This window comes from Heloderma suspectum, chromosome 4, assembly GCF_057233095.1.
Source record: "Heloderma suspectum isolate Gila_16-S chromosome 4, 16-S_ref, whole genome shotgun sequence".
Taxonomy (NCBI): domain Eukaryota; kingdom Metazoa; phylum Chordata; class Lepidosauria; order Squamata; family Helodermatidae; genus Heloderma; species Heloderma suspectum.
Genome location: NC_139461.1, coordinates 92,166,497 through 92,193,814, shown reverse-complemented (window position 1 = coordinate 92,193,814; position 27,318 = coordinate 92,166,497). Strand labels below are relative to the sequence as shown.

Here is a 27,318-nt window from a genome sequence, read left to right as displayed (position 1 = left end):
ATCCTATACTCACTTAACTGGCAGTAAAATAGAAATTCTGAACGGGCATGCATAGGAGTGCACTGTTAATTTATGGTCCCCCTGTCCCAAATTGTAGCATGAAATTACAGCATTAGACCTCTGAGGCTGATATTCAGTAACACATCTTTGCAAACCTAAAATAGAGTTAATTTAAAGATAATTTGGGGAAAAGGATGAAGTGAAACTAAACTCAAAACAGAAGTAAAATCACTTCCAACACATAGAACTATATATGCAGAAAGAAACACACACACACACACACACACACACACAAGATCTATATCAGCATTTCTTTAAAGCATGTAGGGCTGCTGTACATGAAGCTAAAATCCCACAACTTTACCAGGGCTTCTGCTTCCAGATTCTTTGCGAGATTACGCTTGGCTCCTTTCCACGTGGTGTTTTCCTTTTTTTCCCTGTCTGGGCAAATTCTATATGTTTCATTATAAAGCCACTAGATGGTGCTGAGCTATTGCTGAGATAAAGTGCCATTTCATCTGTACACCATAGATTTATTGCGGTTCATAGCAGGAGGAGGGAAAGTGCTGGACTTTGGTCGTCATGAAAAAACACACACAATAAAGCTTGCAAAGAGCAGGAGATATCATGTTTAGGACCCGTGAAATTCTGTGAGGGACCAATCACAAGTGCATGATAAACACCTCATGTAGAAACAGCCTTACTTACTTTAAAATATCCCAGTTTAATTTTCTGTCCCTTGCTTGCTCAGTACATACTGACTAAACTTCCTAACAGGCAATGTTCCCAGCAAATATCCCTCGCAAATGAGGCAGCCATTTCTTTTAATGGCAGTGGCCATTTTGGTCCTTCACCAAATACCGGAAACCATGGCATGATGGGGAAAACAAAATGGCCACCACAATGAAAAGAAGGCCTATAAAGGCTGCAGGTTTTATCCCTTCCCCCTCAACATTCTAGATCAACAACCTGCCAGTCCACGGGGGGAGGGGCAGGGGGGAGGCGATCCATTTCCTCCCCCCCCCGAATCCTCGCCAGCTGGCTCCACTCTGCGGCGATTGCGCAGAGCCTCAGGTCAGCTCCGAAGTGCCAGCAATATGGCCACCATGTCCATGCCATATCCCTGGCTTAAGGGGACTTGACTGACTGCAGACACAAATGGTGTCCAAGACGCCATTTGCAGCTGTAAAGGCCTTAGTTTTAAGGTAAATGCAGCCATAAATGGCTGCATTTACCTTAAACTAAGGCCTTTACAGCTGCAAATGGCATCCTGGATGCCATGTGCATCCGTGCTTTTCATTCATGCGATGAATATTTGCATAGCCTATCACGTAAAAGCAGGGATGCAAATGGCATCCTGGATGCCATTTGCATCTGCAGTCAGTCCCCTTCAGCCAGCAATATGGCATGGCGGCCATATCACTGCCAATCCGGAGCCAGAGGATCTGGCTGAAGAGGATTCTGCGGGAAGGCGGAGGTAAGTCTTCTGTTCTGCCATGGACTCCGGGGGTGGTGGGGTGGGTGAATTCTTTAGAATCCATCCTCATTGGTGTCCTTGGTGGAATTCCCTGTCATCTCTAGGGGCTGGTGCTGAATGGTCATGGCATCAGGGAAACACAGAGACCTCACCACGCAGCCAGGTTAGAGTAAATCTCTGGTGGAAACACAACCGAGGGAGGCTTCTGTCTGGGATTATGGTGAGTCTCATTGACTCTCATTACTTGTTTGAGAGCTTTTAAAATTAAAAATAAAAATGGAAACAAAAAAATAGTATTCCACCAACCCCAATACATAAAAGAAATTACCAACATTTTAGATACCCCCCCCCACCCCCACAAATCCTTGGTAGAAAGGTCGGTAATATAAATTCTCAAAGTCACTTTTGGTAGAAGGAACATTTTTTGCTTTTTCTCCATAAACTTCTCTTTCTACCTTGATATTTCCCCAATTGTCCTGAAATTTTCAGGGTATGTAAAACCACCATTTCTTTCAGGGACCCATAAATTTCAGAAATATTGGTGAAATACTTCCAATTTTATGAAAGTTAGAATGAACCCTCTGTTTACCATTTTACATGGTGGAAAAGCTTTTGTTTTTACTGATAATCCTTAACAATGAGCTAAATGGCAGTGTGCCCCCCCCCTCTTCTAAATCAGCTGTGATTTAGGTGGGAGAAAGGAAGACACTGGGCATGCCTGGGTAAAAAAGCTTATTTTAAAGACTACATGAAATGGAACTTTGGAGAAAAAAGTAGTTTCCCACCAACTCAAATACAAGAAGAATAGAAAACCATAATTGTTTCAAATGAAAATCCTCTGGTCTCTTCAGGAATTGTGACTGCAAAATGGTTGCCATTTTTTTTAAGTCACTTTTGACAGAAGGAGGGGTGTGTGTTTTCTGTGTTTAAACTGCTCTTTCTTCCTCAAACATTCATCAACCACACTGACATTTTTGGGGTATGTAAAACCAACACTTCTTTATGGCTACGGAACATTTCATAAAGATTGGTCAACCATTTTGATTTTATGATGTTTACAACATCCCAACCCCAATTACCATTTCACATAGCGGAACACTTTTTGTTTACTCATGGGTCTTAACAAAGGACACACTAGCATGTCTCCTTTAATTCTTTTTATGTGCCATTCCCATATTACTAAATGGACACAGCTTTGCATGGGTGGGGTTAGCCTTTACACTGATATAGCAAATACCACAAGCAAACCTATATAGCTGTCATGGTTGGACACTTTGTGCAGGCCCCATCTGAGTGAAGCTATGACCATCACCATCTCTAGGCATGGTCCCTGCTAGTGCTGTGTCAAAAATGTCTTCCACATTTTTTTTTAAACAATTCTCATTCAATTTGATAGAAAAGTAATTGCTTTCAAGAAGAAATTCAATCGTGAAGAAAATCACAGGAAAAAAACCATGGCTTGGGTTTGAGTTTCTTGTGCTTACCTAATTTAGGAGGTAGCTGAGCAATGTGCCAAAGTGTCATTTTTATTGTACAGTCATCTCTCCAGCAGCCTGTAGCCTCTTCAGCTTCACACACTTCAATTAAAGCCTGGGGCAAAAGATCATGAGGTAATTCCTCCGATAGAGCTTTTTTAGATCCAAAAGTACGGGCAGCCTAGGAGGCTGCAGAGCAATAGAGAGATGTGTAACAGAAAGAAAACACAAACGCAGCACCCTCAGCTACCTCACAGTGATTAGGTGAGCTCAAAAACACAACAAAAATAAATTATAGAACACCCTGAGAATGAAGCAGAACAACTGAATCCTCCTTCAAGGGTTGGGGGGGAACTTTCAAGAAATTGGAGGGGAGATTTTTGGCTCAGCGCTCATTCCACCTCTTCCTTGGAGCTAGACACAACACTGTCCCCCTCACACATGCATTGTGGAGGATGCAAAATTGTGACCAGGCTGCCAATACAGTCGATGCTCTTGCCTCTTGCACTGGCAGAGCAAAAAGTAAAAAACCTTAGGAAAAAAGGAAGCTGTACTACAACTCCTACCAATCATGAACCCTACTATGTGAAACTGTTGGACAATTTTTCCTCCCCCTGGAAAAATTTAGTGAAATTGTCTCCCCAATTTCTCTGCTCACAAATAGGGTGGACAATTCTGAGAGGCTATTTACATATAGCTATAGTATGTGCCATTGTGCAACCTTACAGCAACCCGAGGGAAATGTCTTTCTGCTACATTCCCCTGAGGGTGCAGGTATATAACTCTGTCCCTCAGCCTACTAAATAGCACTTAGTTTGATACAGCAAAAGCTTCAAACACACCTACACAGCTGTCAGAGTTGGACACGTTGTGCCCACCAAGTCTGAGTGAACAGGGTTGTCGTCAAGAGTGGACACGGTTGGGCACCTGCTAAGGACACACACACCAGCAGAAACTCACTGACAAGACCCCCTGGACTTCCTCCTCCTCTTCAACATTGAAACCTGCTTGTTCACCTGCCTCTCACTCTGGCCCAGACAATGGTGGCAATGAGGAGGCAGAGCAGTAGATTCCACTGCCTACTTGTTTGCTGGCTCTCTGCCTGTCCAACAAGCAAGTGATAGCAATGATGATGATGAAGAGCAATAGCAGATGGTGACAATGGTGGTGAGAAGAGGGAGGGGGCATATTGAGGGTGTCTTGCCCAAGGGCCCTCAAAAAGCTGGAGAAGCCACACCCAATGGCATTCTTATGCATGGCTCCTGCCAGGTATACCCTGTAATCCTTTAAGGGAGGGGTATGTCCAATCCATTCCTCTTGGGGCAGGGGGTTGTGCCACAGCAAAGGACAGGATAGGAATAGAATTCTGTCCCTTGGCCTACTAATCTCCCCTGCCTACAACCAGTATGTACAAAGTTATGTGCTGGCTAGGGAAGTCTGCCATTGCAGCCCTCAATCAAATGGACACATTTAAATTAATTAATGCATTTTAAAAACAAAAATAACCCAGATGTGGATGCCCCTAGGGTCCCTTAGTATGCACACCAGCTTCCAGATATCTAGCTTTCACAGTCTGAGAGATCCTCTTTTATTATTATAGATAAAGTTAGGTGTGGTTGTAAATGTTGATTAGGCAATGCTAACCAGGGTGGGAGCCAAGTAGTGGATTGATCACCACTTCAAAAGCCTGGCCAGCTCATGCCAGCAAAAGCAGATCTTCAGCCCAGCAAATCTTTAATTGGACCTCCCCAGCCACCCGCACTGAAACCAATGGGGGGAAATTAGCTATGCCAGCTCCAGGCCCAATCCAAAGTCACTTCTCTTCCCCACCCCATGTCTTTAATCAGGGCTACTGCCAGCAAGAGATATGCCTATGGACCTTTCTGCAAGTGTAATGGGGGCCTCTGAGATGAATGCGGTGTTCCTGCAGGCGGAGCTTCTCTCTACCAGTGTTGCAGAACCCAGAGTCAGAGAGACCACGGAGTGAAGGAAAAAGAGATTCTTTATTTAACGCGCGGGCTTAAGGCTGGAATCGTTTCCAAAGAGCCAGAAGCCCCGATTTACATTAGCACATTGGTTTTATAGACATTGTGACACATATGAAACGGCTCCTCCTCCCCCTCCCGCATGGGGTTGCAATCCTCAACATTTCTTCTCTTAGCACTATTGTTTATAATACAAGAACTGGGTTATAGGGTAGCCATGATAAGGAGAGAACAGAAGAGAACAGCAGAGAACAAGATATACAACTGTATGACCTTTGACAAGATAAGGAATTCCTGTGTCTCGTCAGCTTACAACAATATATTCAAGGGAGAAAGAGCTCAGCAATGAGCTGAGCATGAGACTGCATGAGGCTACTTAGTCTGACCCCTGATATGGCTGCTACATTCCCCCCTTAAATGCATAATTTCATTACAATTATAGCATTTCTGATAACTATACAAAGCTTTTTGTGACATACATATTACTTAGCCTCTTGTTGGGCTATTAGAGCGTAGAGGGCAGCAGTTTTATTAGCTGAGACATAAAACAGATTGGTTAAACAGCGCATAAGACAAGGAACGCAGAGACATAACAGAACTTTTATGAACAATACTGGTAGAATTAGGATGAACAATGCTTTTAAGCCAGCTAAGATCTGGAAGCCAAGGGTCAACTAATTGAGCTAATTGTTTTGTTTTATTGTTTTGTAAGCTACTATATTGTGCAGCTTGTTGATTTGTTTATTTACAGCATTGCCATTATCAGTTAAGTTAAAACAACAGAGCTTTTGGTGTGTCTCACAACTTAAATGATGAAGAAGGAAGAGGTAATTTATACCAGCTCTGTTTTCTAGAACTGCACCTTTTAGATCACGCAGCTTTTTATTTAACAATGACAATGCTTGTGAGGTGGCATTTATGCTTTTGGCTAAGCTGCAAGCTAACCAGTTGTTCTTTAGACCATTAGCCAAGGCTAAACTTGGAACCCCAACTAGTGACATTGCTAAGGCCAATTGTTCTGAGTCAGAATATAACTGCACATGACTATTACAATTTTTAGTTAGTTGGAGTGCTCGAGGCTGCCGTTGACGGATTTTCTCGGGCTACAGGGGAAGAATTGGCACCAGTTCAATTGGCGGCTGAGGCAACATGGGTGGTTATCAGACAAGTTGGCAGGAATGAATGACCAAGTGCGGGAATTACATGTCTAAAACCATCCATGAGGCAAAAGTATGTGGGCATCATTAAAAGATATGTTTTGAATTTTATTACAGTGGAAGGGGGCCAGGGATAGCTTTATATTTTCTGGAAAAAATTTTGACAATTAAGCATTTGTGCACACGTAGCATTTGTTTCAGCAATGATGGGGGTGCGTAGAGTGAACTCTGTAGGGGGTAGGATCTTTGCAACCACGCCCCAATTAGCATTTTGGGAATAAGTTAAACTTACACCATAAACTTTTAACATGGTATCTTTTTGAATTTTCTCAGGATGTCTACAGACAGGTATTAGGCAAGAGCTAATAAGCCTGTTTGCAGGTATACCTCTTGGCAAACAAAAATGTTTTATTTTCATGATGTTAGCCAGGTGAAGCCAGTAATTATCAGCAAATCACTGGGACAAACTTCTTTTTCCAGGGGCAGACCCCACTTTTTGCACCTTATTAAGGAAACACAATGCAGCACTACTAACACTACAACACGCATGTTTGATCTTCTTTGGGATCTGACCGTACGCTGGGCAGCTATTCACCTGGCAAGCTGCAGTAGGGTCTAGTCCCCTTCTTCAATTCTCCAGTTGCAGGTCTGACCGTACGCAGGGGGACAGTTTCCCGGTGTGTCCACAGTAAGGTCTAGCCTGAGTCTTCTTACTGCTTTTTCAGAATGATTTTTAAAGGATTTTCAGGATTTCTGTTTACAGTCTACTCTCCCCCTCTCGCTCTCTTGACTCGTGTCCAGTGTATCCAGGGTTTAACTCCAGCTACTTTCATAGCTGTGGGGGTGGAAAGTATGACAGTTTTCAGTCTTCTCTATCTGGGAGTCAAAGGGTTATTTTTCCCTCTTTAACTCATACTTTAACTCTTGGTTGGAACGGATGAGCTTCTGTGATGGCTTATTTTCTAAGACAAAGCTACGCTGGGCTTGAAGAACTTTGTTTAGTGTTTGGACTTCTTGTTTAAGGCTAACGTTTGCTTGCTTTTGATGCTGCTCCAGTGTCAATTATGAAGTCAATGTCACGGCCCCTCACAGTCAATGTCACGGCCCTTCTCAAGCTGTCTCCCTCTTTGCCCATTCTGGCCCCTTTGTTTTTTTCCTTTGTGTATTTGATTTATTTTATTTGGGCATTCATGCCACTAATGTCCATCTTGTCCACACTGGGCACACTGGTTCTTTTTTTAAGAATCTTCTGCCTCTGCCGGGTCTTCTTTTTTTTCCTTTCGTCCACGTCTTTTTGGGCCTCTGGGTTGAGGGAGGTATACTGGCGATAGGCATTTGAAAGACGCTCCAAGTACGCTCTGGGGCCTCGGTGGCACCTTGCAGCACTTTAGACACTTTGGTCATATTAACTGACTTCTTCATACCTGCTTTCATGGCTTCTAACAGCAGGGTTTGATACTGGGTGAGGCGCTCTAGCCCCACTTGTGTTTTGGGATTCCAGCAGGGGGGGGTTACTTACAAGGAGACTTTATTGGGTAACTTACAGCACACAGGAGTACTTAATGGCTGGATCAGACAGCTTCTCTGAACCACGAGCTATTGCGCTAAATGGGTTTTATACCATACATGTTACCCATAACACTAGCAAGCATTTTCAGCATAGGCTAGAAGTGTTTGGTTCTCAGGCACAGCTTCCTGTAAACAACTTCGCTTCCCAAAGTGCTTGATAACACTTTTTATTTATTAGTATGGGAAGACAAATTTTTTCTCTTTCTTTTGCTTTCTTTTTCTTTGCTGATCTGCCTGTATTGCAGATCATGTTTCAAACTTTTTATATAAAACTTTCTGCTCCATGCACCAGCCTTGTCTCTTTATTTGTCTTTTTCAAGTTAAACTTACTCACTTAAACCTTTCTGCCTTACACTAGTCCCAATGACACACATTTGGGATAGGCTCTTCTTCTCCTTCTAGTTACATTTTCTTTATCTTAAAGAACTATTACATTATTGTGGCTACTTTACCCCAGGTAATAAGCTCCAGGCACAATCAGCTGCTTTTAATTTACCCTGGGGGCAACTATGGCCACGCTTCTTTTTTTACAAATGTTTTTTTCTTTGCCTTTTGCCTTTTCTTTCTTTTTTTTCCCCTCTCTTCTCTATCTGTCTTCTACTTTCTCTATTCTTTCTTTTCTACTTGCTTTTGTCTTTCTTTCCTTGTCATCCATTGGGAACCACACTTAGTATCATTTGGAGTTGCAACTAACACTAATCTGCAAATATCACATATACTTTATGATATTTAAGAAATCATAAAATATACACAACAAACTTTTTCTGCAATTTAACACAATGAATGGAAAACACTTTTTGCATGGTAAGGCATGATGGAGCAGATCCAGCAATTATACTGCTCTTCTGGCTGAAAGCTCAGGGCTCATTAAAATCAAGGGACGGGCATACCCACACACGCAGAGTTCTAGGTCACCATTTTTGCATCGGCAACTCTATGCTGCATGAATTCTGGCAAAAGGAAATCTAAAAGTCACAGATCAAACTTAGCCTGCTGTACACTGAGCTGACTACAAACATAGACACACGGTCCACAGCGATGAGAGTTCAAGTTTATCAAAAGCTTCACAGCACTGTCCATGGCAAGTCTTTGACAATTTAAAATTTTAGTTCATGTGCAGAGTGTCTCTAAAAAGCCCAGACATTGATGGAAGCAAACAGAGACGGCTCTGGGCAATGAAGATGCGATGTTTCCAGCAAAGGCTCTCCACTTTTGCATCAGTTTATAACGGGGAAGTGTGGCCCTACACCCCTTCTGACAGACAACGGCCTTTAACTTTTTAGCAAGGCCTCTGTCTAAACAGAGCGGCACAGCTCAGCTCTCTAGCCGTGATGCTTTAACTTGGGCAACTCCTCTGTAAATTTTATTTTACTTCTGTCAGGTTCTCTCACAGACATTTTAAGAACTTACTCATTTTTTTTTCTCTTCTAACCTGGTACACGAAAGCACTGAAACACTGAGTGCCGAAACTCAGGACGCTGGGGGGTGATGGGCATCGCCTTATACTTGCATTTTTCAGGCAGCCATTAATCTTCGGGGAGGCGGTGGGGTGATTTGCAGGACTTCAAAGGCAAGCTTCTCAGTTTGTTTGTATTTGTAAATCCCAAGCTCAAAACAGGACACGATGAGGTACAGGGCAGCTAAATCTTTGCTTTGGCACGGGCAACAAATAACTCGGGTCAGCTTTCTTCGCTGGGGTCTCAAACAGGAAAACAGTCTTAATTTAAAGTTGTAACATCACTGACAGTGTCAGCCAGCCAGCTACACAGATCTCATTGTTTTTTAAGACAGTTGCTCCAATATCTTCTTTTCTTCTCAATCAGGTTGGGTCTCCCAGCTTACACAGTTTATTGCAGCTTTCAGGAGCATGGCAGTAGCGTGATTTTGGCTTGGCCAGGAACATGCTGTCTGGTTTCTCGGTCTCTTTAGCACACACACTTAGGCAGTGTAACACTGGACACTCAAATCAGTGAGATTTCTTCATTGCAGGGAATCCCACGGCAAAAGCTTAATGGTTACGCTCTTCAGAAATCATATAGCTGATGGTCAGTAGCTACAGGCTCTATGCAATTTTAACACAGTTCAAAGCTAAACATGGTTACCTTGACAGAGATCTTTAACGTGGTCTTTCCGCTTCATTCTGCTTTGGGACAGTCTTATGGCACACTTTTCACTCGAAGAGGGGTCTAGCCTGTGCTCTGGGGGCTGATTCTTCACCTTTATTTTCTATTTTGCCTTCATCTTCTGGGTCTTCATTTTCAGTTTCCATTTCTTAGGGATTTCATCTCAATTAGGCGAGGTGATGATGTTGCACAACTCAGAACGTTGTGGGCAATTTTCCTGCCCCCCCTCTCTCGGCGCGCTAGGCTAACAGCTACTTCTTCGGCCTTACACTCTCACGCTCCCACGCTTTGTTAAAAGCCAGACTGTCCTGCAACATTTTTTTAACAAACAGCCTCAGATCTTGTTTTTTTTTTCTTCTCAGCTCGACCTTGAGCTTTTTGCTGTTTTCTCTTTCTATTCTGAATCTTTTTAAAAAAACCTTTTTCTTTCTTTGTTTGACATACATCTCAAGGGGGTGCAAGGTTTGCTTCCCCCACCACCCATAGCCTCCCTCTTAAATTGAAGACAGACACAATTAGGGAATGGGAATTGGTCAGTGAGTAAGGGGTCTCACTGGCCGACACAAGAGGATTTTTCACACCACGCACTTTGCTACTGGCCTGGGCACCCGGACGGTCAACGGTATGCGTCAGAAACCGCAGTAGCCACTCACACAATCATCAATCTCTCCACTACATCCATATGTCCCTGCCACCCACTTTTCCCACTTTTTACCAGAGCGGAAAACGGCTTCCCCAGCTTCCTCAGCTTCCTACTGAGTACTGGCGTGCTAGGTACTGGCGCCCACTCGGGGGTGTGATCAGGCCCCCCTTCTACCCGCAAGGAGTAGGTTCTTTTGTATACGTATACCACCAACACTGACCTTCTTCATAAGGCGGGGCCCTCTTTTTTTCTGCCCAGTGGCCTTTCTCCCTAAAGGCGGGGCCCTCTTTTTCCCATATACTTGCCTTTCTCCTGAAGGCTTCCAATGTGGGTTTCAACTCAATTGCAGCTGCGATACAGGCAGGGCTCAAGTTCCTTCCTCCGCTTCCCAAGGTTCTCTTGCTGCTCGCTGCCGTTTGGGCGATCCCGGTGCAGGCTTTCTCCCATTCACTCGACAAAAAGGTCGGTGGCGCCAAGAAAGGGAGGCATGCGCCGAGCTCGTCTTCCCGGTGCGGCGATCAAGAGCAGGCAACTGCCACCTGTCTGGCTCAGAGCCTGCCACATCCGAGTCACGGCACCATTTATGTTGCAGAACCCAGAGTCAGAGAGACCACGGAGTGAAGGAAAAAGAGATTCTTTATTTAACGCGCGGGCTTAAGGCTGGAATCGTTTCCAAAGAGCCAGAAGCCCCGATTTACATTAGCACATTGGTTTTATAGACATTGTGACACATATGAAACGGCTCCTCCTCCCCCTCCCGCATGGGGTTGCAATCCTCAACATTTCTTCTCTTAGCACTATTGTTTATAATACAAGAACTGGGTTATAGGGTAGCCATGATAAGGAGAGAATAGAAGAGAACAGCAGAGAACAAGATATACAACTGTATGACCTTTGACAAGATAAGGAATTCCTGTGTCTCGTCAGCTTACAACAATATATTCAAGGGAGAAAGAGCTCAGCAATGAGCTGAGCATGAGACTGCATGAGGCTACTTAGTCTGACCCCTGATATGGCTGCTACACCAGCAGATGGGAATGCCTGCCACATTTTAACCTTCTTCAGATGGCCGTCTGCAGGTGTTAGGACTGCTCTGTAAGGCTGCAATCCTATATCACCTTTCTTGGAGTAAGCCCCTTTGAATTAAATGGGGCTTACTTCTGAGTAGAAAGTATAGGAGTGCACTGTCAATGTCTCATTTATGTAATGTAGTTATGTAGCACTTGTATTAAAAGCCATATGATTTTTTCCCCGCTGAGGGACAAACAATTTCACAATTGAATCAGCATTTTTTACATTCCATTAAAAAAATAGTTTCATTCAGTTTTATCCCTTCATGGATCACTGCCTTGTTGTGGCGAAGGGGCTTGCGAAACTCAGTGAAGCCATAAGCTATGCCGTGCAGGGCCACCCAAGACGGACAGGTCATGGTGGAGAGTTCTGACAAAATGTGGTCCACTGGAGAAGGAAATGGCAACCCACTCCAGTATTCTTGCCAAGAAAACCCCATATAACGTATCACAAGGCTAAAAGGTATGATGCCGGAAGATGAGACCCTCAGGTCGGAAGGTGTCCAATATACTACTGGGGAAGAGCAGAGGGAATTTTCAAGTAGCCTCAGAAAGAGTGAAGCAGCTGGGCCAAAGCCAAAAGGACACTCAGCTGTGGATGTGTCTGGTGGTGAAAAGAAAGTCCGATGCTATAAAGAACAATATGGTTTAGGAACCTGGAATGTCAGATCAATGAATCAAGGTAAGCTGGAGGTGGTCAAACATGAGATGGCAAGATTGATCATTGACATCTTGGGAAACAGCGAACTAAAATGGACAGGCATGGGCGAATTTAATTCAGGTGACCATTATATCTACTACTGTGGGCAAGAATCCCTTAGAAGAAATGGAGTAGCACTCATAGTCAACAGAAGGGTGGGAAAAGCAGTACTGGGGTACAATCTCAAAAACGATAGAATGATCTCAGTACGAATCCAAGGCAAACCATTCAACATCACAGTAATTCAAGTCTATGCCCCAACCACTGAGGCCGAAGAAGCTGAGGTTGATGGGTTCTATGAAGACCTACAACACCTTCTAGAACTAACACCAAAAAAAGATGTCCTCTTCATCATAGGGGATTGGAATGCTAAAGTAGGAAGTCAAGAAATAACTGGGATAACAGGCAAGCATGGCCTTGGCGTACAAAATGAAGCAGGACAAAGGCTAATAGAGTTTTTGCCAAGAGAACACGCTGATCATAGCAAACACTCTTTTCCAACAGCACAAGAGGTGACTCTACACATGGACATCACCAGATGGTCAATATCGAAATCAGATTGATTATGTCCTTTGCAGGCAAAGATGGAGAAGCTCCATACAGCCAGTAAAAACAAGACCTGGAGCTTACTGTGGCTCAGATCATGAGCTGCTTCTTATTGCAAACTTTCGGCTTAAATTGAAGAACGTAGGGAAAACCACTAAACCATTCAGGTATGACCTCAATCATATCCCTTATGAATATACAGTGGAGGTGAGGAATAGATTACAGGGATTAGACCTGATAGACAGAGTGCCTGAGGAACTATGGACGGAGGTCCGTCACATTGTTCAGGAGACAGCAACTCTATCCATCCCAAAGAAAAAGAAATGCCAGAAAGCAAAGTGGCTGTCTGATGAGGCTTTACAAGTAGCTGAGGAAAGAAGGGAAGCGAAAAGCAAGGGAGAAAGGGGAAGATATACCCAACTGAATGCAGATTTCCAGAGAATAACAAGGAGAGACAAGAAGGCCTTCTTAAATGAACATTGCAAAGAAATCGAGGAAAACAATAGAATGGGAAAGACTAGAGATCTTTTCAAGAAAATCGGAGATCTCAAGGGAACGTTTTGTGCAAAGATGGGCATGATAAAGGACAAAGAAGGCAGGGACCTAACAGAAGCAGATGAGATTAAGAAGAGGTGGCAAGAATACACAGAAGAACTATACAGGAAAGATCTTAATGTCCCTGATAGTCATGATAGTGCGGTCACTGAACTTGAGCTGGACATCCTTGAGAGTGAAGTCAAGTGGGCCTTAGGAAGCATTAGTAACAACAAAGTTAGCGGAGATGACAGTATTCCAGCTGAGCTATTTAAAATCCTAAAAGATGACGCTGTTAAAGTGCTGCACTCAATATGCCAACAAATTTGGAACACTCAGCAATGGCCACAAGACTGGAAAAGGTCAGTTTACATTCCAATTCCAAAGAAGGGCAATGCCAAAGAATGTTCAAACTACCGTACTATTGCGCTCATTTCACATGCCAGCAAGGTTATGCTCAAAATCCTACAAGCTAGGCTTCAGCAGTATGTGAACCGAGAAGTACCAGAAGTACAAGCTGGGTTTCGAAGAGGCAGAGGAACTAGAGATCAAATTGCCAACGTTCGCTGGATCATGGAGAAAGCAAGAGAATTCCAGAAAAAATCTATTTCTGCTTCACTGACTATGCTAAAGCCTTTGATTGTGTGGATCACAACAAACTGTGGCAAATTCTTAATGAGATGGGAGTACCAGATCACCTTACCAGTCTCCTGAGAAACCTGTACGAGGGTCAAGAAGCAACAGTAAGAACCAGACATGGAACAACCGATTGGTTCAAAATTGGGAAAGGAGTATGACAAGGCTGTATATTGTCACCCTGCTTATTTAATTTATATGCAGAGTACATCATGAGAAACCCCGGGTTGGATGAATCACAGGTCGGAATTAAGATTGCCTGGAGAATTATCAACAACCTCAGATATGCAGACGATACCACCCTAATGGTAGAAAGCGAAGAGGATCTCAAGAGCCTCTTGTTGAGGGTGAAAGTAGAGAGTGCAAAAGCTGGTCTGAAACTCAACATTAAAAAAAACAAAGATCATGGCATCTGGCCCCATCACTTCCTGGCATATAGAAGGGGAAGAAATGGAAGCAGTGACAGATTTTATTTTCTTGGGCTCCAAGATCACTGCAGATGGTGACTATAGCCATGAAATTAAAAGACGCTTGCTCCTTGGGAGGAAAGCTATGGCAAACCTAGACAGCATAGTAAGAACCAAAGACATCACCTTGCTGACAAAGGTTCGTAAAATCAAAGCTATGGTTTTCCCAGTAGCAATGTATGGCTGTGAAAGCTGGACTGTAAGGAAGGCTGAGTGCCAAAGAATCGATGCTTTCAAACTGTGGTGCTGGAGAAGACTCTTAGGAGTCCCCTGGACTGCAAGGAGGTCAAATCAGTCAATCCTAAAGGAAATCAACCCTGAGTGCTCATTGGAAGGACAGATACTGACGCTGAAGCTCAAATATTTTGGCCACCTAATGCAAAGAGAAAACTCTCTGGAAAAGACCCTCCCTGATGCTGGGAAAGACTGAAGGCAAAAGGAGAAGGGGACGGCAGAGGATGAGATGGCTAGATAGCATCACCGATGCAATGAATACGGACTTGAACACACTCCGGGAGAGAGCGCAGGACAAGAAGGCCTGGCGTGCTATGGTCCATGGGGTCACGAAGAGTCGGACACGACTGAATGACTGAACAACAACAAGGTGTCTAAAGATGTCATTTAATTTCAACTGTTAGAAACATTTATGCTTACACACACACATGAAAGGAACATTACTGTAAAACAACATTAATTTCAGATTTTGATTTGAAATAATGTGATAAGTAGTTGAAGGTAATACTTATCTTTTAGTGAGTAGTAGGCTTCCCACCTTCCACTTATTCATTATCTTTTTCTTCATTTCATCTGTTTTTTAGAATGAACTCAGCAACTTTGCCAGACTTTGTGAAACATTACTAATAAAGGGGGTGTCGAGATTTCCAGATCTCTTCATCAGGCAAGGTGAACGTCTTGCCCCATGAAGAGATCCAGAGATCTCAAAAGCTTGCACATTTTTGTGCTTTTTTATTACACTAATATGGGTTTTGGAATTTTACTTCTGTTAGCTACCTTTGCTTTTTGTGATCTTTCAGAATGTATGCTGCAGTGCACATTCTCCAAGGGTGATTCTTATCATAGGAAATCTGTTCTAGTCCTTCCGCTCTAGTAGGGTGCTTTCTCACTCTAGTAGGGAGGGTGCACAGCAGTCCACAGAGCTGAGTCAACTGAACCAGGCACCTCAAAACAAGTAAGGAGTTCTGTGTGCAGATGGAAACTTCTGCATGTGTATCTCTTGCTGGATCAGGAACTATGGGTGTCAGATGCATATTGAAAGGTACTTTGGAGCAATGTTGCTGTTGATCTACATTACACTGCTTTCAATATGACATTCATTAAAATGTCTAGCCCACTGAAAGCAATGCAGTGACATTATCTATACCTCAGTGTGCATTTGGATGCATATCTGATTTTATACTTGCAACTCCTGATGCAGCAAATTATGTATGTGCGCACAGAAAGCGATTTCTGTGTGTGCATATCCTTGGATGGATGAAAGGAAGTCTGTGTGTGTGCACGCACATGGATGCATGGGGGGAGGGAGCAAGTGGAAGGGTAACAGGAGAACAACTGTCTTTGACTTACCTCTCTTCCGCCACCACATTTTTTGGTAGAACATGGGCAAAAATCTAACCAATGTAACACAAACCTTGAAATGTTTGTGTGCATCTTTAAAAAAATTAAAGTATTATTTTAAAGGCAAACTCCATTCCAAGAACTACAAATTGATAGAAGTACATAAAACCTAATGTCTGGTTTCAATTGCTTCATCAGTTTCACTAGTTTTATATGAGGCAATCTTTCAAGGGCTCTCCACAGATATATTGTGACTGATCCTACTATCTGCTTAGACTTGTGCAGCTGCTTTTTAAATGTAATAATATATGCATATTTTTCACATTTTAATACAAATGGTCATATATACACACATACATTTATATGCTATGAAAAAACCTGCACAGCATCCATATTTCATTAATAGCCTCTGATATTGTGCAGTATATTTGCACTTCTACCCCCACTCCCAAAGTTCTGGGATAAAAAAGGAGTGATATTCAACGATGGGTTCAATGAGCCAGGTTCTCATCTGTTTAGTAAAAACCTTTATCAAACAGCAGTACATTCACAAGTTCTTGTTTTATATCCTGGACTAGTCTGGAAGCAAGAAAGAATCTGTATCATCGTGACCATCTTGGATCCTCATCCAAATATGCCAGATACCAGGAAGTACAACACAGTAAAGACTTGATTGCCACATGGAACCATTCTCAAGGGGGCAGCTGTGTTAGTCTCCAGAAACAAAATCAGAGCCTTGGATCCAGGTTTTGCTTTCCACAAACAGAAGGGCTCCTTCCATCTGTGGAAGGCTTTTGATCCACTAGAGCATTTACGATGGTGGAATGGGGACAAGGTGAGTTTGGCTAATTTCCTCTCCCTTGCTTCTCCCTGAAAATCTTTTCCAGGGGATCGGAGGACTCTCTGGAACTATGTAGGAGTGGAACTGGAGACTCACTGGTCAGCACATCTTCAGTGGACCTCTGCTCAGTGAGTACTCCTGCTGTTGGGAGAAAACTCTGGATCCAACCCAAAGGCTTGTGGCAACTTAAATACAAATAGATTTATTGTGCCATAACCTTTCATAGACTAGCGTCCACTGATAAAGTGTTAACAAAGCATATGCCACAATGTATTTCTTACAGTGCAATCCTATACATGTCTACTCAGAAGTAAATTCCATAGAGTTCAATTGGGCTTACTGTCTTTGATATGCAAAAATTCCGTTGTACCTCAAATACAACAAATTATGAGAATGTTGTATTTAATCTGAAGAAAACTTCCCCCATACCTTATCCTAGGATTATCTGAATTTAGCTGGCTTTGGACTGTTCTGGATATGGTATCATGGTTGTTTTGGCCATTTACAACTGAAGCTGTTGTCTGAATTATGTACCTAAATTAATGAAATGGTTTTGAGCATCTGACATCTTAAAGCGAGGCCCTGGATGCAGTGCTATGTTACATATTTTCCCTTGTCTTCACCATGCACCCAGATCTCTATAGTAGAGAGGAAAAGTGCAGACTTGTTAGACAATGATAACAAATGTATCCAGATCAGCACTACTGTCACATTTAATTTCAATTCACTTTTGTCCGATTTCCCTGGGACTAATTTTCATGTGTTTTCCTATATGCACAAGGTTCCTTTCCCCAGAATTGTGTCCTTCCCTTTGTTATTTTTTCTTAGGGATGTCAGAGAATTCTGCCATGGATTCCAGTGAGGCTGGATTCATTAGAATCCGGCCCCCTGGAATCCATGGCAGAATGGCCTCCCACCCCCCTGCAAAATCCCCCCGCGATGGAACTTACCTGGGGTGGCTCCGGTAGTGGCTCCTTGCAGCCATGATAAGCTACATAAGTATTTACGTAGCCTATCACGGCAGAGAGCAGGGATGCAAATACTTACATAGCCTATGTAAATACTTACATAGCCTATCACGGCTGTTTACAAGGATGCAAATGGCGGCCACTATGATGGCCGCCATTTGCGGCTGCAGCAGCCCGGCCATGGCCAGAACTCCGGCTGCGGACGGCCCTGGCGCTGGTGGCTCCGCGGAGCTGGCCAGGGAGAATTCCGGGGGGAGGGATTCATACATCCCTATTTTTTCTTAATACATGCAAAATTGAACAATTCCATCTGTGCACCAATTAGGTGGGGGATTAAAATGAGCTCGGATTTCTAAGAATCTGATCTGCAGAATCTACCGCAGAGCGCCCCCCTTCGGTCATGCGGAGTCCATGGTCTTTCAGATGATTTTTTTTAACTTTCCCAAAATTTATGCATATAAACCTGTAGAAAAATACCTACGTTTCTGCTGAGGAAATGTTGAATGGAATGAGGGACAATACAGTAAATGTTACATACTGAGGTAAATTATGTAAATACTTGCGTAAATATTTACACAATTATTTCCATTTTTTTCCGCATGATGAAAAAAAAAATTGCATCTGTCTATGGGCGGATCACGGAATGAAAGGCGCCTGACAAGCTGTGGAACACAGACGGAGCAGATTTTACACAGTCCGTACATCCCTAGTCCCAATATCTGTATTTTAAATGATGAGATTCATTTTTTTTTAAAAAAAAAAGAGGGCAAGGAACCTTTTAAAGTCGCAGTGGTCCAGCATCATAATTAGCCAGTTAAACCTCCCATGAAAATAAATCAGCAAAATCAGCAAAGAATTGTATAGATGGGTGTATGAGAGCAATTGTACAAATCTATAATCCAAAGGGGGGGGGGGGAAGCTCTGACAATAGGAAAAAAGTGGCAGAACGAGAGATATAAGTACAAGGTTTTCAATTCTGTCCCCGAATCCCCCTCCCCAAATGGAGTCTAAACAGTCATATCACAAGATATCCATGCATAAAACAGCCAGTTTAGATGTATTCAATGACATTCTGATTTGCTGAACATCCTCCAAAAAAATGGTTTTTGGCAGAATATGGTAGCTACAACCAACTATCAATTTAAAAAGGACTTATACTGAGGATGATATATTATAGTCATGTTCCTTCCTTAGTTGCTTGTGATATTCTGGTGTGAAGTAGTAATAAAATTAATAGAACATTTAATGCAGGAACAAAATTGTATAATTAAAAGTTTGTGCAGAAAAGATCACAGATAATATATACAAGTAAAACTCACTTCACACATGAAACATGTAAAGAGTGTCACACACGACTCATGCTTAGAAAAGGTCTGTAGCTCCTCAGCCCTGCCTCCAGTGCCCACATATGAGGCATGGATGTCTTTAGATCTTATTTATTTGCTACACTTCTATACCTCACAATAGCTAATGCTCTGGGCAGTTCACAAAACCTTGGAAGGTTCCAGCTTGCGTAGATCGGCACTACTGTCACATTTAATTTCAATTAACTTTTGTCTGATTTTCCTAGGACTAATTTTCATGTGTTTTCCTATATGTGCATGGTTCCTTTCCCCAGAATTGGGTCCTTTGTAATTTTTTCTTAATACATGCCATGCCAATTTGAACAATTCCACCCATACAAGTGTAGGCTTTCCCCTGCAGGTGTCTACGCCTAATACATGGATGTTGGGCACAGAGCCAAGGGAGCTGTTCAGCCTGGGAGAAGTATATACTACAATTCAAGCTTTATTTTTTGCTGAAATAATGTGGCTAAGCTGCTAAGTATCATACCTTATTTTCTTCCAGCAGTTCACTGTGTGATATCTTGAGATCTCTACACAAATGAACTGCAGGCAGTTTGCTTTTTCTGTCAAGAAAATCTTGAAGGTCTTTCAGTTTGGTCTTCAGCCTTCTGTTCTCTCTGTCTAGTTCTTGCTTTTCTGTTTCAAGAATTTTTCTTCTTCCCCACTCTGATACACTTTCAGACTGTAGTCTCTCAATCTGGAAAATGTGAAGGGGGAAAATGTTAAGACAATAACAATTTCCTGAAAAACCGGGAAAAGATAGTTAATATGGCTAGCTTAAACTTGTAGCCCACATAATTGTTATAAATTAGGCTGTACAAACTTGTCTGGAATGAGTATGAATGCAATAGGACTTACTTCTGAGTAGACATGCATAACACTGCACTACTAGCCCATGGATTTTAAGATGCATGAAATGTCATATATCAGTGACATACACAACAGCTCCAAGAGCTTTACCTTAATATGTGCCTCATCTGAGGAATGATGCATGTTTTACCTTCTCCACATTTTCTAGAGGCCATTTTTCTGCTGTTAGATGTGCTTTGTATCTCTTATTGATAAATCGAGCATAGCAATTGTTTATAATAGAATATCTTCTGGAGAGGCCCTGAAAGCTTATGGCCATTGTTAAAATTTAAATTTTACTAAAGAAAAATTGAGGAATGGAGTCAAAACTGAAGTAAATTGTTTCTTGGATTAGCAGTAGTCTTGGGATAAGAATGGACTTTAGAAACCTAAATTAAAATATTCTTTAATCTCAGACTTGGCAGGCTTCACAATGTTAATCAGTGTTCTTCTGAAAAGATCAAAAAACAACATTCCAATAAATAGAGACCAAGTTTATGACCAGTAAACTGGTATATTTTAAGGATATATGGAGAAGGTTATGTTGAGGATGCAACAATTTCTCCCCCCGCCCCAATTCTAGAAAAAGCCATGATCCAAATGAATTGATCTTTGTAGCTGAAATCAGATAACAGAGAGTAGTGCATTATCAAATGCACTGAAAAGTTTAGAAACAGGGGGAAAGGAAGCAAGCATATTGTACCAAGAAATGAGAGAAGGAAAAGAATCATTAGCAGGAGAACAAGTTAATGTGAATACTCTTACTCTTTCAGTTTGGAAGAAGGAAGAAATAACAATGAGCAAATAATATGGTTAGATAACAAACTCAATATGATACCCATGGTTGGTTATTATTTTTATCATCATCATCTAGAATTTTTTTTAAGGATTTATATTTTAAAACAGGTATTTCATTTGTATAAATTGTACTCTTCATTTGTATAAATTGTACTATGGGTCGTATCCTTTACACCTTTACTGGAGAGGGTTCAGAAGGGCAACAACGATGATCAGGGGACTGGAAACAAAGCCCTATGAAGAGAGACTGAAAGAACTGGGCATGTTTAGCCTTGAGAAGAGAAGACTGAGGGGAGATATGATAGCGCTCTTCAAGTACTTGAAAGGTTGTCACAGAGAGGAAGGCCAGGATCTCTTCTCGATCATCCCAGAGTGCAGGACACGGAATAATGGGCTCAAGTGACAGGAAGCCAGATTCTGGCTGAACATCAGGAAAAACTTCCTGACTGTTAAAGCAATGCAACAATGGAACCAATTACCTGGGGAGGTGGTGTCTCCCACACTGGAGGCATTCAAGATGGGGCTGCCTATTCTTTTTGAGAAATCATGGAGCAGCTGTCTATTCTCTTTGAGAAATCATGGAGGATGGGTGAAGTGCCAGATGACTGGAGGAGGGCTAATGTGGTCCCTATCTTCAAAAAGGGTAAAAAGGAGGAACCAGGGAACTACAGACCAGTCAGTCTGACATCAATCCCTGGGAAAGTTCTGGAGCAGATGATAAAGCAATCCATCTGTAAGCACCTTGAAAACAATGCAGTGATTACTCAAAGCCAACATGGATTTGTCAAGAACAAGTCCTGCCAGACGAATCTGATCTCATTTTTTGATCAAGTCACCTCCCTTGTGGACCGTGGGAATGCTGTAGACATAATATACCTCGACTTCAGCAAAGCTTTCGACCAAGTGCCCCATGATATCCAAATGAGCAAACTAGCTCAAAGTGGGCTAAATGAAACAACGATCCGGTGGATCCACAGTTGGCTACAGAATTGGACTCAAAAAGTGCTTATCAATGGGACCTTCTCCAACTGGGGAGAGGTAACGAGTGGGGTACCGCAGGGCTCAGTCCTGGGCCCAGTGCTCTTCAACATTTTTATTAATGACTTGGAGGAGGAGATGCAGGGAATGCTGATCAAATTTGCAAATGACACAAAATTGGGCGGGATAGCTAATACTTTGAAAGACAGAAACATAATTCAAAGTGATCTTGATAGACTGGAGCGCTGGGCAGAAAACAACAGAATTACATTTAATAGGGATAAATGCCAAGTTCTGCACCTAGGAAAAAGGAACCAAATGCACAGTTACAAGATGGGGGATACGTGGCTCAACAACACTACAAGCGAGAAGGATCTTGGAACTGTTGTTGATCACAAGCTGAATATGAGCCAACAATGTGATGTGGCTGGAAAAAAGGCAAATGCTCTTTTGGGCTGCATTCATAGAAGCATCGCTTCCAAATCCCGGCAAGTACTAGTTCCCCTCTACTCAGCACTGGTTAGGCCTCATCTGGAGTACTGTGTCCAGTTCTGGGCACCACACTTTAAGAAGGATGCAGACAAACTGGAGAGGGTTCAGAGGAGGGCAACAAAGATGATCAGGGGACTGGAAACAAAGCCCTATGAAGAGAGACTGAAAGAACTGGGCATGTGTAGCCTTGAGAAGAGAAGAGTGAGGGGAGATATGATAACACTCTTCAAGTACTTGAAAGGTTGTCACAGAGAGGAAGGCCAGGATCTTTTCTCTATCATCCCAGAGTGCAGGACATGGAATAATGGGTTCAAGTTACAAGAAGCCAGATTCCAGCTGAACATCAGGAAAAACTTCCTGACAGAGCAATATGACAATGGAACCAATCCAATTACCTAGGGAAGTGGTGGGCTCTTCCGCGCTGGAGGCATTCCAGACAAGGCTGGACAGCCATCTGTCAGAGATGCTCTGACTTGATTCCTGCATTGAGCAGGGTGTTGGATTTGATGGCCTTGTAGGCCCCTTCCAACCCTACTATTCTATGATTCTATGTTAGGGCTATCCCTCATGATACGTTCTGTATAGCCATTCAGTGCTGGCTGGGCACTTATTTGATTTATACTTGGAAATAGTTCTCAAGGCAGCTAACAATAATAAAAGTATGCAAGCTACTTCTGGTTTCAGAAAAAGATTGAGTGATGACCTTGGAAGTCAACTGATGAAGTAACATAGATGAGCACCAGGAAGGAGAGAAATAGAAAAAAGCTTTTACCTCACTACACCTTTAGTTCTAAAACTTGGCTTCATCACAACTGTGAAGTACTATTTGCTCTTTATATACCAAGATGGTTTGAATGTTTGTAAGTCACACCAAGACATATACTGTCTTTTTCTGCCATAGTATCTTCCCATGAGTCAGAATATACAGGAAACTTTTCTTCATGTTAGTGAAGGGCAACAAAAAGCATTATTAGAAGGTGTGTATGTCCAGACTGGAGTGAGAGTGAAGAGGCAGATTGTTCACAATTCCAAAGCTTTCTTGTCTCACATCTGCCAGGGCATGAGACAGGTGGGGATGGGGAAGATGCCTTTTCTTTTCTTTTCTTTTCTTTTCTTTTCTTTTCTTTTCTTTTCTTTTCTAGAAGTTCATTATTTATTATTTTCCTCCCATTGGTTTCAATGGGAATCAAAATATCTATGTCAGCTTCAGGTTGGTGTAAGTGAGGGGCTTCCTGAGGCCCCTCAGGGAAATGAAGTAGCCTTGGATCCATCCCACTCCTGGAAAAAACTGTTTCAGAGCCTACCACTGGCACATCTTTCTACACTTACAGAGCTTTCTGCAGGTGTATTGGGCACAGCAAGGGTAGGTTCCTCTCTGCTGAGGGAGGGGCACGTCTACCCCATCCTAGCTCCCTCCAGCCAGCAGACCTAGAATTTAGGATTGTTTAGTGAGTTAGTCATATCTTAGTGCCATTCAAATAAATGGTATTTTAATTAATTATGACTAACTTGTCCTGTTATCTGGCCCATGGACTGGATGCTGCACCCAGGGGTTCCCCATCTTGCCCACAAGTTTGTTCTGCTGTTATCTTTGATCAATGGTTGGGATGGCCGTTGCGGAGAAATCTGGCCCTTTGGGGGCTCTCTAGATTTCAGCAGAGCCCTTGGCTTGGCCTGCATTTGTAAGCCAAGCTGCAGGCTTTTTCCAGAAATCCAGAATAAGATTTTTTTCTTAAATCATTATTTATGCAAATTGCTGCTGCAGTTTGTTTAATTTGCACAAATTGCAGCCATAATTTGCTTAATTTACACAAATTGCATCTGTAATATGCTTAATTCTGCACAAATTGCTGATCTTGGAGTCCTGTCTCTATTGAGCAGTAATCCCTTAAGATTATACTCTGAAATGCTAAAATAACTAAAGGTGCAATCCTCTTGATTGTACCGTTGATAATCAGAAACCCTGAACTTGGAGGCTTCCAATTATCCAATGCAGGGTAGGAGGAACAGCGGAGGCAATCTTTGCCTCCCCGTCCTCCCACCCTGCATATTTTGTTGGATGGGCGTTTTAGCCTGTCTAGTGACTCTGATTCAGAGGGGGAGGGAAGGAGGCTGGAGAGGCCTTAGGATAACTCGTATCCTGGGCTCTCTGTCCTCCTCCCCTCTCTGCTCACTGGAACACCCTTGTCCCCTTCTCCAAAGTTGATTTCTGACCTTGGGAGGCAGTTCATGTGGTTCTTTCTGTGTCAGCTGCCTGGGGAGTGGGCGGATCTCCAACTCCCCCTTCCGAGGTCAGAGTGCTGTCTCTGGCCTTGGAGGAGGGAACCCCCACTATCCTATGGCTCTTCAGAGAGTATCTAGGGGCCATAGTATTGTTTCCCCAAATACTTAGAATTACATAATGATATGTAAAGCAAAGCAAAACTTCTAGATATCTGCGAAATCTCAGTTGATTCATACCTCCATGAATGTTTGAAGAAAATATTTTCCCCATTACATGTAATTTCAAGAGAATAAAATACAATTGTTCACTCAGCAGTAACCTGGTGAATGTATTGAGCTTATTGCTAGTATACATCTTTCAAGAACAAATAATTCACTGTCTTTAAACACACCACAGTTCTCATTTCAATAGTCATTTTGTGCTGTTTTATTTACAGGGCTGCGTTGCTTTTGTCCTGTATGACATACTACCTATTGCACATCTTTGCATTTGTGCTGTTTGCACAGAACAAGAAGGACCTTTTAATTGAATAGAAGATGGTTCCAAATGTAGAGTGCAAGCTTTGAAATTAAGTGGGGCACTTTCTCAGGCTGCATGTTTGAGAACTTTTTAAAATGGGAAGACACAGATGTTTCTTCGCTAAGACATGCTCTGTTTATTCCATCGTCTGAAGACTTCTAACAGTTTTTGGATGAAGGAGACCATGTTACTTATTACAGTAACAGAGGTAAGATCCTTCAGGCTATAAAATGATGACTAGTACTCTAATCATGTTCCAGCAGCACCATGTGATGCTGTTTACTTATCCCTTTAACCTTTCCAAGTGCTTTCTTTTCCAACCAAGCTTACTTCTGGTATCCTAGCTCGGCTGAGGAAAAAGGTTCCTGGCTGGAGGAGAAAGACCATGGGAATAGTAGCTGGTGGTTCTAAAACTGATTCATCTCCTACTTTATACATGATTAGGGCAGACCTGGGTTTAAACAAATAGCTCTTCTATCGTCAAGTGCAGTTGGAACCATAACCATTTATAGAAAAGTTGCTTTGTATTAGTATTTGTTTAGTACAGCACAATTCTCATCTCTTAATCTTAACTTAACTTAACTTAACTTAGGACATCCCTAGTGAAATGTCAATTTTTATTGCTCTCCCTTTTCATCAACAAGCAAACTTTATGTGGCCTAAAGACTTCCTACTCCAGGGGGTTATGAAGCCTTGTTAAAGACAACAGAAGGATGCCTCTGGCTATCTTGCACAACTACTGGCAGAACAGCTGTTTTAAACTGAAAGAGCTCAACAAGGAAAAAGTAAAATCAATACAAGACTATTAGTGTTCAGAAGAGCAGTGTTACAGCTGAACTGGTTTTAAAGAAGAGAAAGCAGATATATGTAATTTGAAATATTATGCCACTTTGAAACAATCATTTTGGGTGCTATAGAGTGACAGCAAGTTGCATACAGTAATATCCACAGAGTATTAATACTATCTAGCCTTTTCAACATGATATGCTTAACAAATAAATCATGCCAGTAGTTTAACCTCAATTTTTGCTTCAATTAAGGCTTTCCCACCAGCCTATCACACATTTCCCATTTTCCAGTCCAAACAATCAACAACAAAAAGTCCTCCAAGAATAGTCTTGATAGTAAACCTGCATGTTAATTTCATCAAATTAAGTATTTATCTGAGAACTTCCACTATTAAAATATTTGGCTTGGATCCTGAGTTGCCTTCCACAAACTGATAGGACTCCAATCCAGTGAAGGCTCCTGCTGGCTGAAGAGGGGGAGGCAATTTTTTTCCAAATCACCCTTCCCCTGCAGTCCTCAGCACCACATCTTGTTCTCCTATGACTGCATCAGGCTCAACATTAGGGGAAACTAAGGGGCAAGTCCAAGCAGCAAAGGTCAAGCATGGTTGAATCAGTCCAGCAAGAAGGAAGCTCAAGCAAGAGTACTCAGTAAATAGGCAAGGGCGAAGAGCATAGTGTTACCAGTCAAGAAGGAGAGTTCCAAGAGAAGGATCTGAGGTGTTGTTGTTGTTCAGTCGTTCAGTCGTGTCCAACTCTTCGTGACCCCATGGACCATAACACGCCAGGCCTTCCTGTCCTGCGCTCTCTCCTGGAGCATGCTCAAGTCCATATTCATTGCATCAGTGATGCTATCTAGCCATCTCATCCTCTGCCGTCCCCTTCTCCTTTTGCCTTCAGTCTTTCCCAGCATCAGGGTCTTTTCCAGGGAGTTTTCTCTTCGCATTAGGTGGCCAAAATATTTGAGCTTCAGCTTCAGTATCTGTCCTTCCAATGAGCAGTCAGGCTTGATTTCCTTTAGGATTGACTGATTTGACCTCCTTGCAGTCCAGGGGACTCGTAAGAGTCTTCTCCAGCACTACAGTTCAAAAGCATCAATTCTTCAGCGCTCAGCCTTCCTCATAGCCCAGCTCAGCCATACGTTACTACTGGGAAAACCATAGCTTTGATTATGCGGACCTTTGTCAGCAAGGTGATGTCTCTGCTTCTTACTATGCTTTCTAAGTTTGCCATAGCTTTCCTCCCAAGGAGCAAGCTTCTTTTAATTTCATGGCTACAGTCACCGTCTGTGGTGATCTTGGAGCCCAAGAAAATAAAATCTGTCACTGCTTCCATTTCTTCCCCTTCTATATGCCAGGAAGTGATGGGGCCAGATGCCATGATCTTCGTTTTTTGAATGTTGAGTTTCAAACCAGCTTTTGCACTCTCCTCTTTCACCCTCAACAAGAGGCTCTTTAGATCCTCTTTGCTTTCTGCCATTAGGGTGGCATCATCTGCGTATCTGAGGTTGTTGATAATTCTCCCGGCAATCTTAATTCCGACCTGTGATTCATCCAAC

General features: G+C 42.5%; 1 protein-coding gene and 1 long non-coding RNA gene across 4 annotated transcripts in view; both read right to left on the bottom strand.

Annotated features, from left to right (window-relative positions):
* Window positions 1–27,318, bottom strand: part of CCDC102B (coiled-coil domain containing 102B) — a 158,948-nt gene that overhangs the window by 82,298 nt on the left and 49,332 nt on the right. For 2 of the 3 annotated variants that reach the window (XM_084849959.1, XM_084849960.1), the window contains 2 exons: window positions 19,600–19,809; window positions 8,238–10,094 (listed from right to left, as the gene is read on the bottom strand). In XM_084849959.1, coding sequence (XP_084706085.1) covers window positions 10,038–10,094; window positions 19,600–19,809 — 267 coding nt within the window. In that variant the 3' untranslated portion in view covers window positions 8,238–10,037. Of the gene's footprint in view, window positions 1–8,237; window positions 10,095–19,599; window positions 19,810–27,318 lie in introns of those variants that run through there. The other variant, XM_084849958.1, reaches the window with a different exon arrangement.
* On the bottom strand, window positions 4,937–9,993 carry LOC146347149 (uncharacterized). The gene is made up of 2 exons (XR_014790168.1): window positions 9,766–9,993; window positions 4,937–6,929 (listed from the first exon to the last, which is right to left on the bottom strand). It is a non-coding gene; the product is annotated as an uncharacterized LOC146347149 (long non-coding RNA).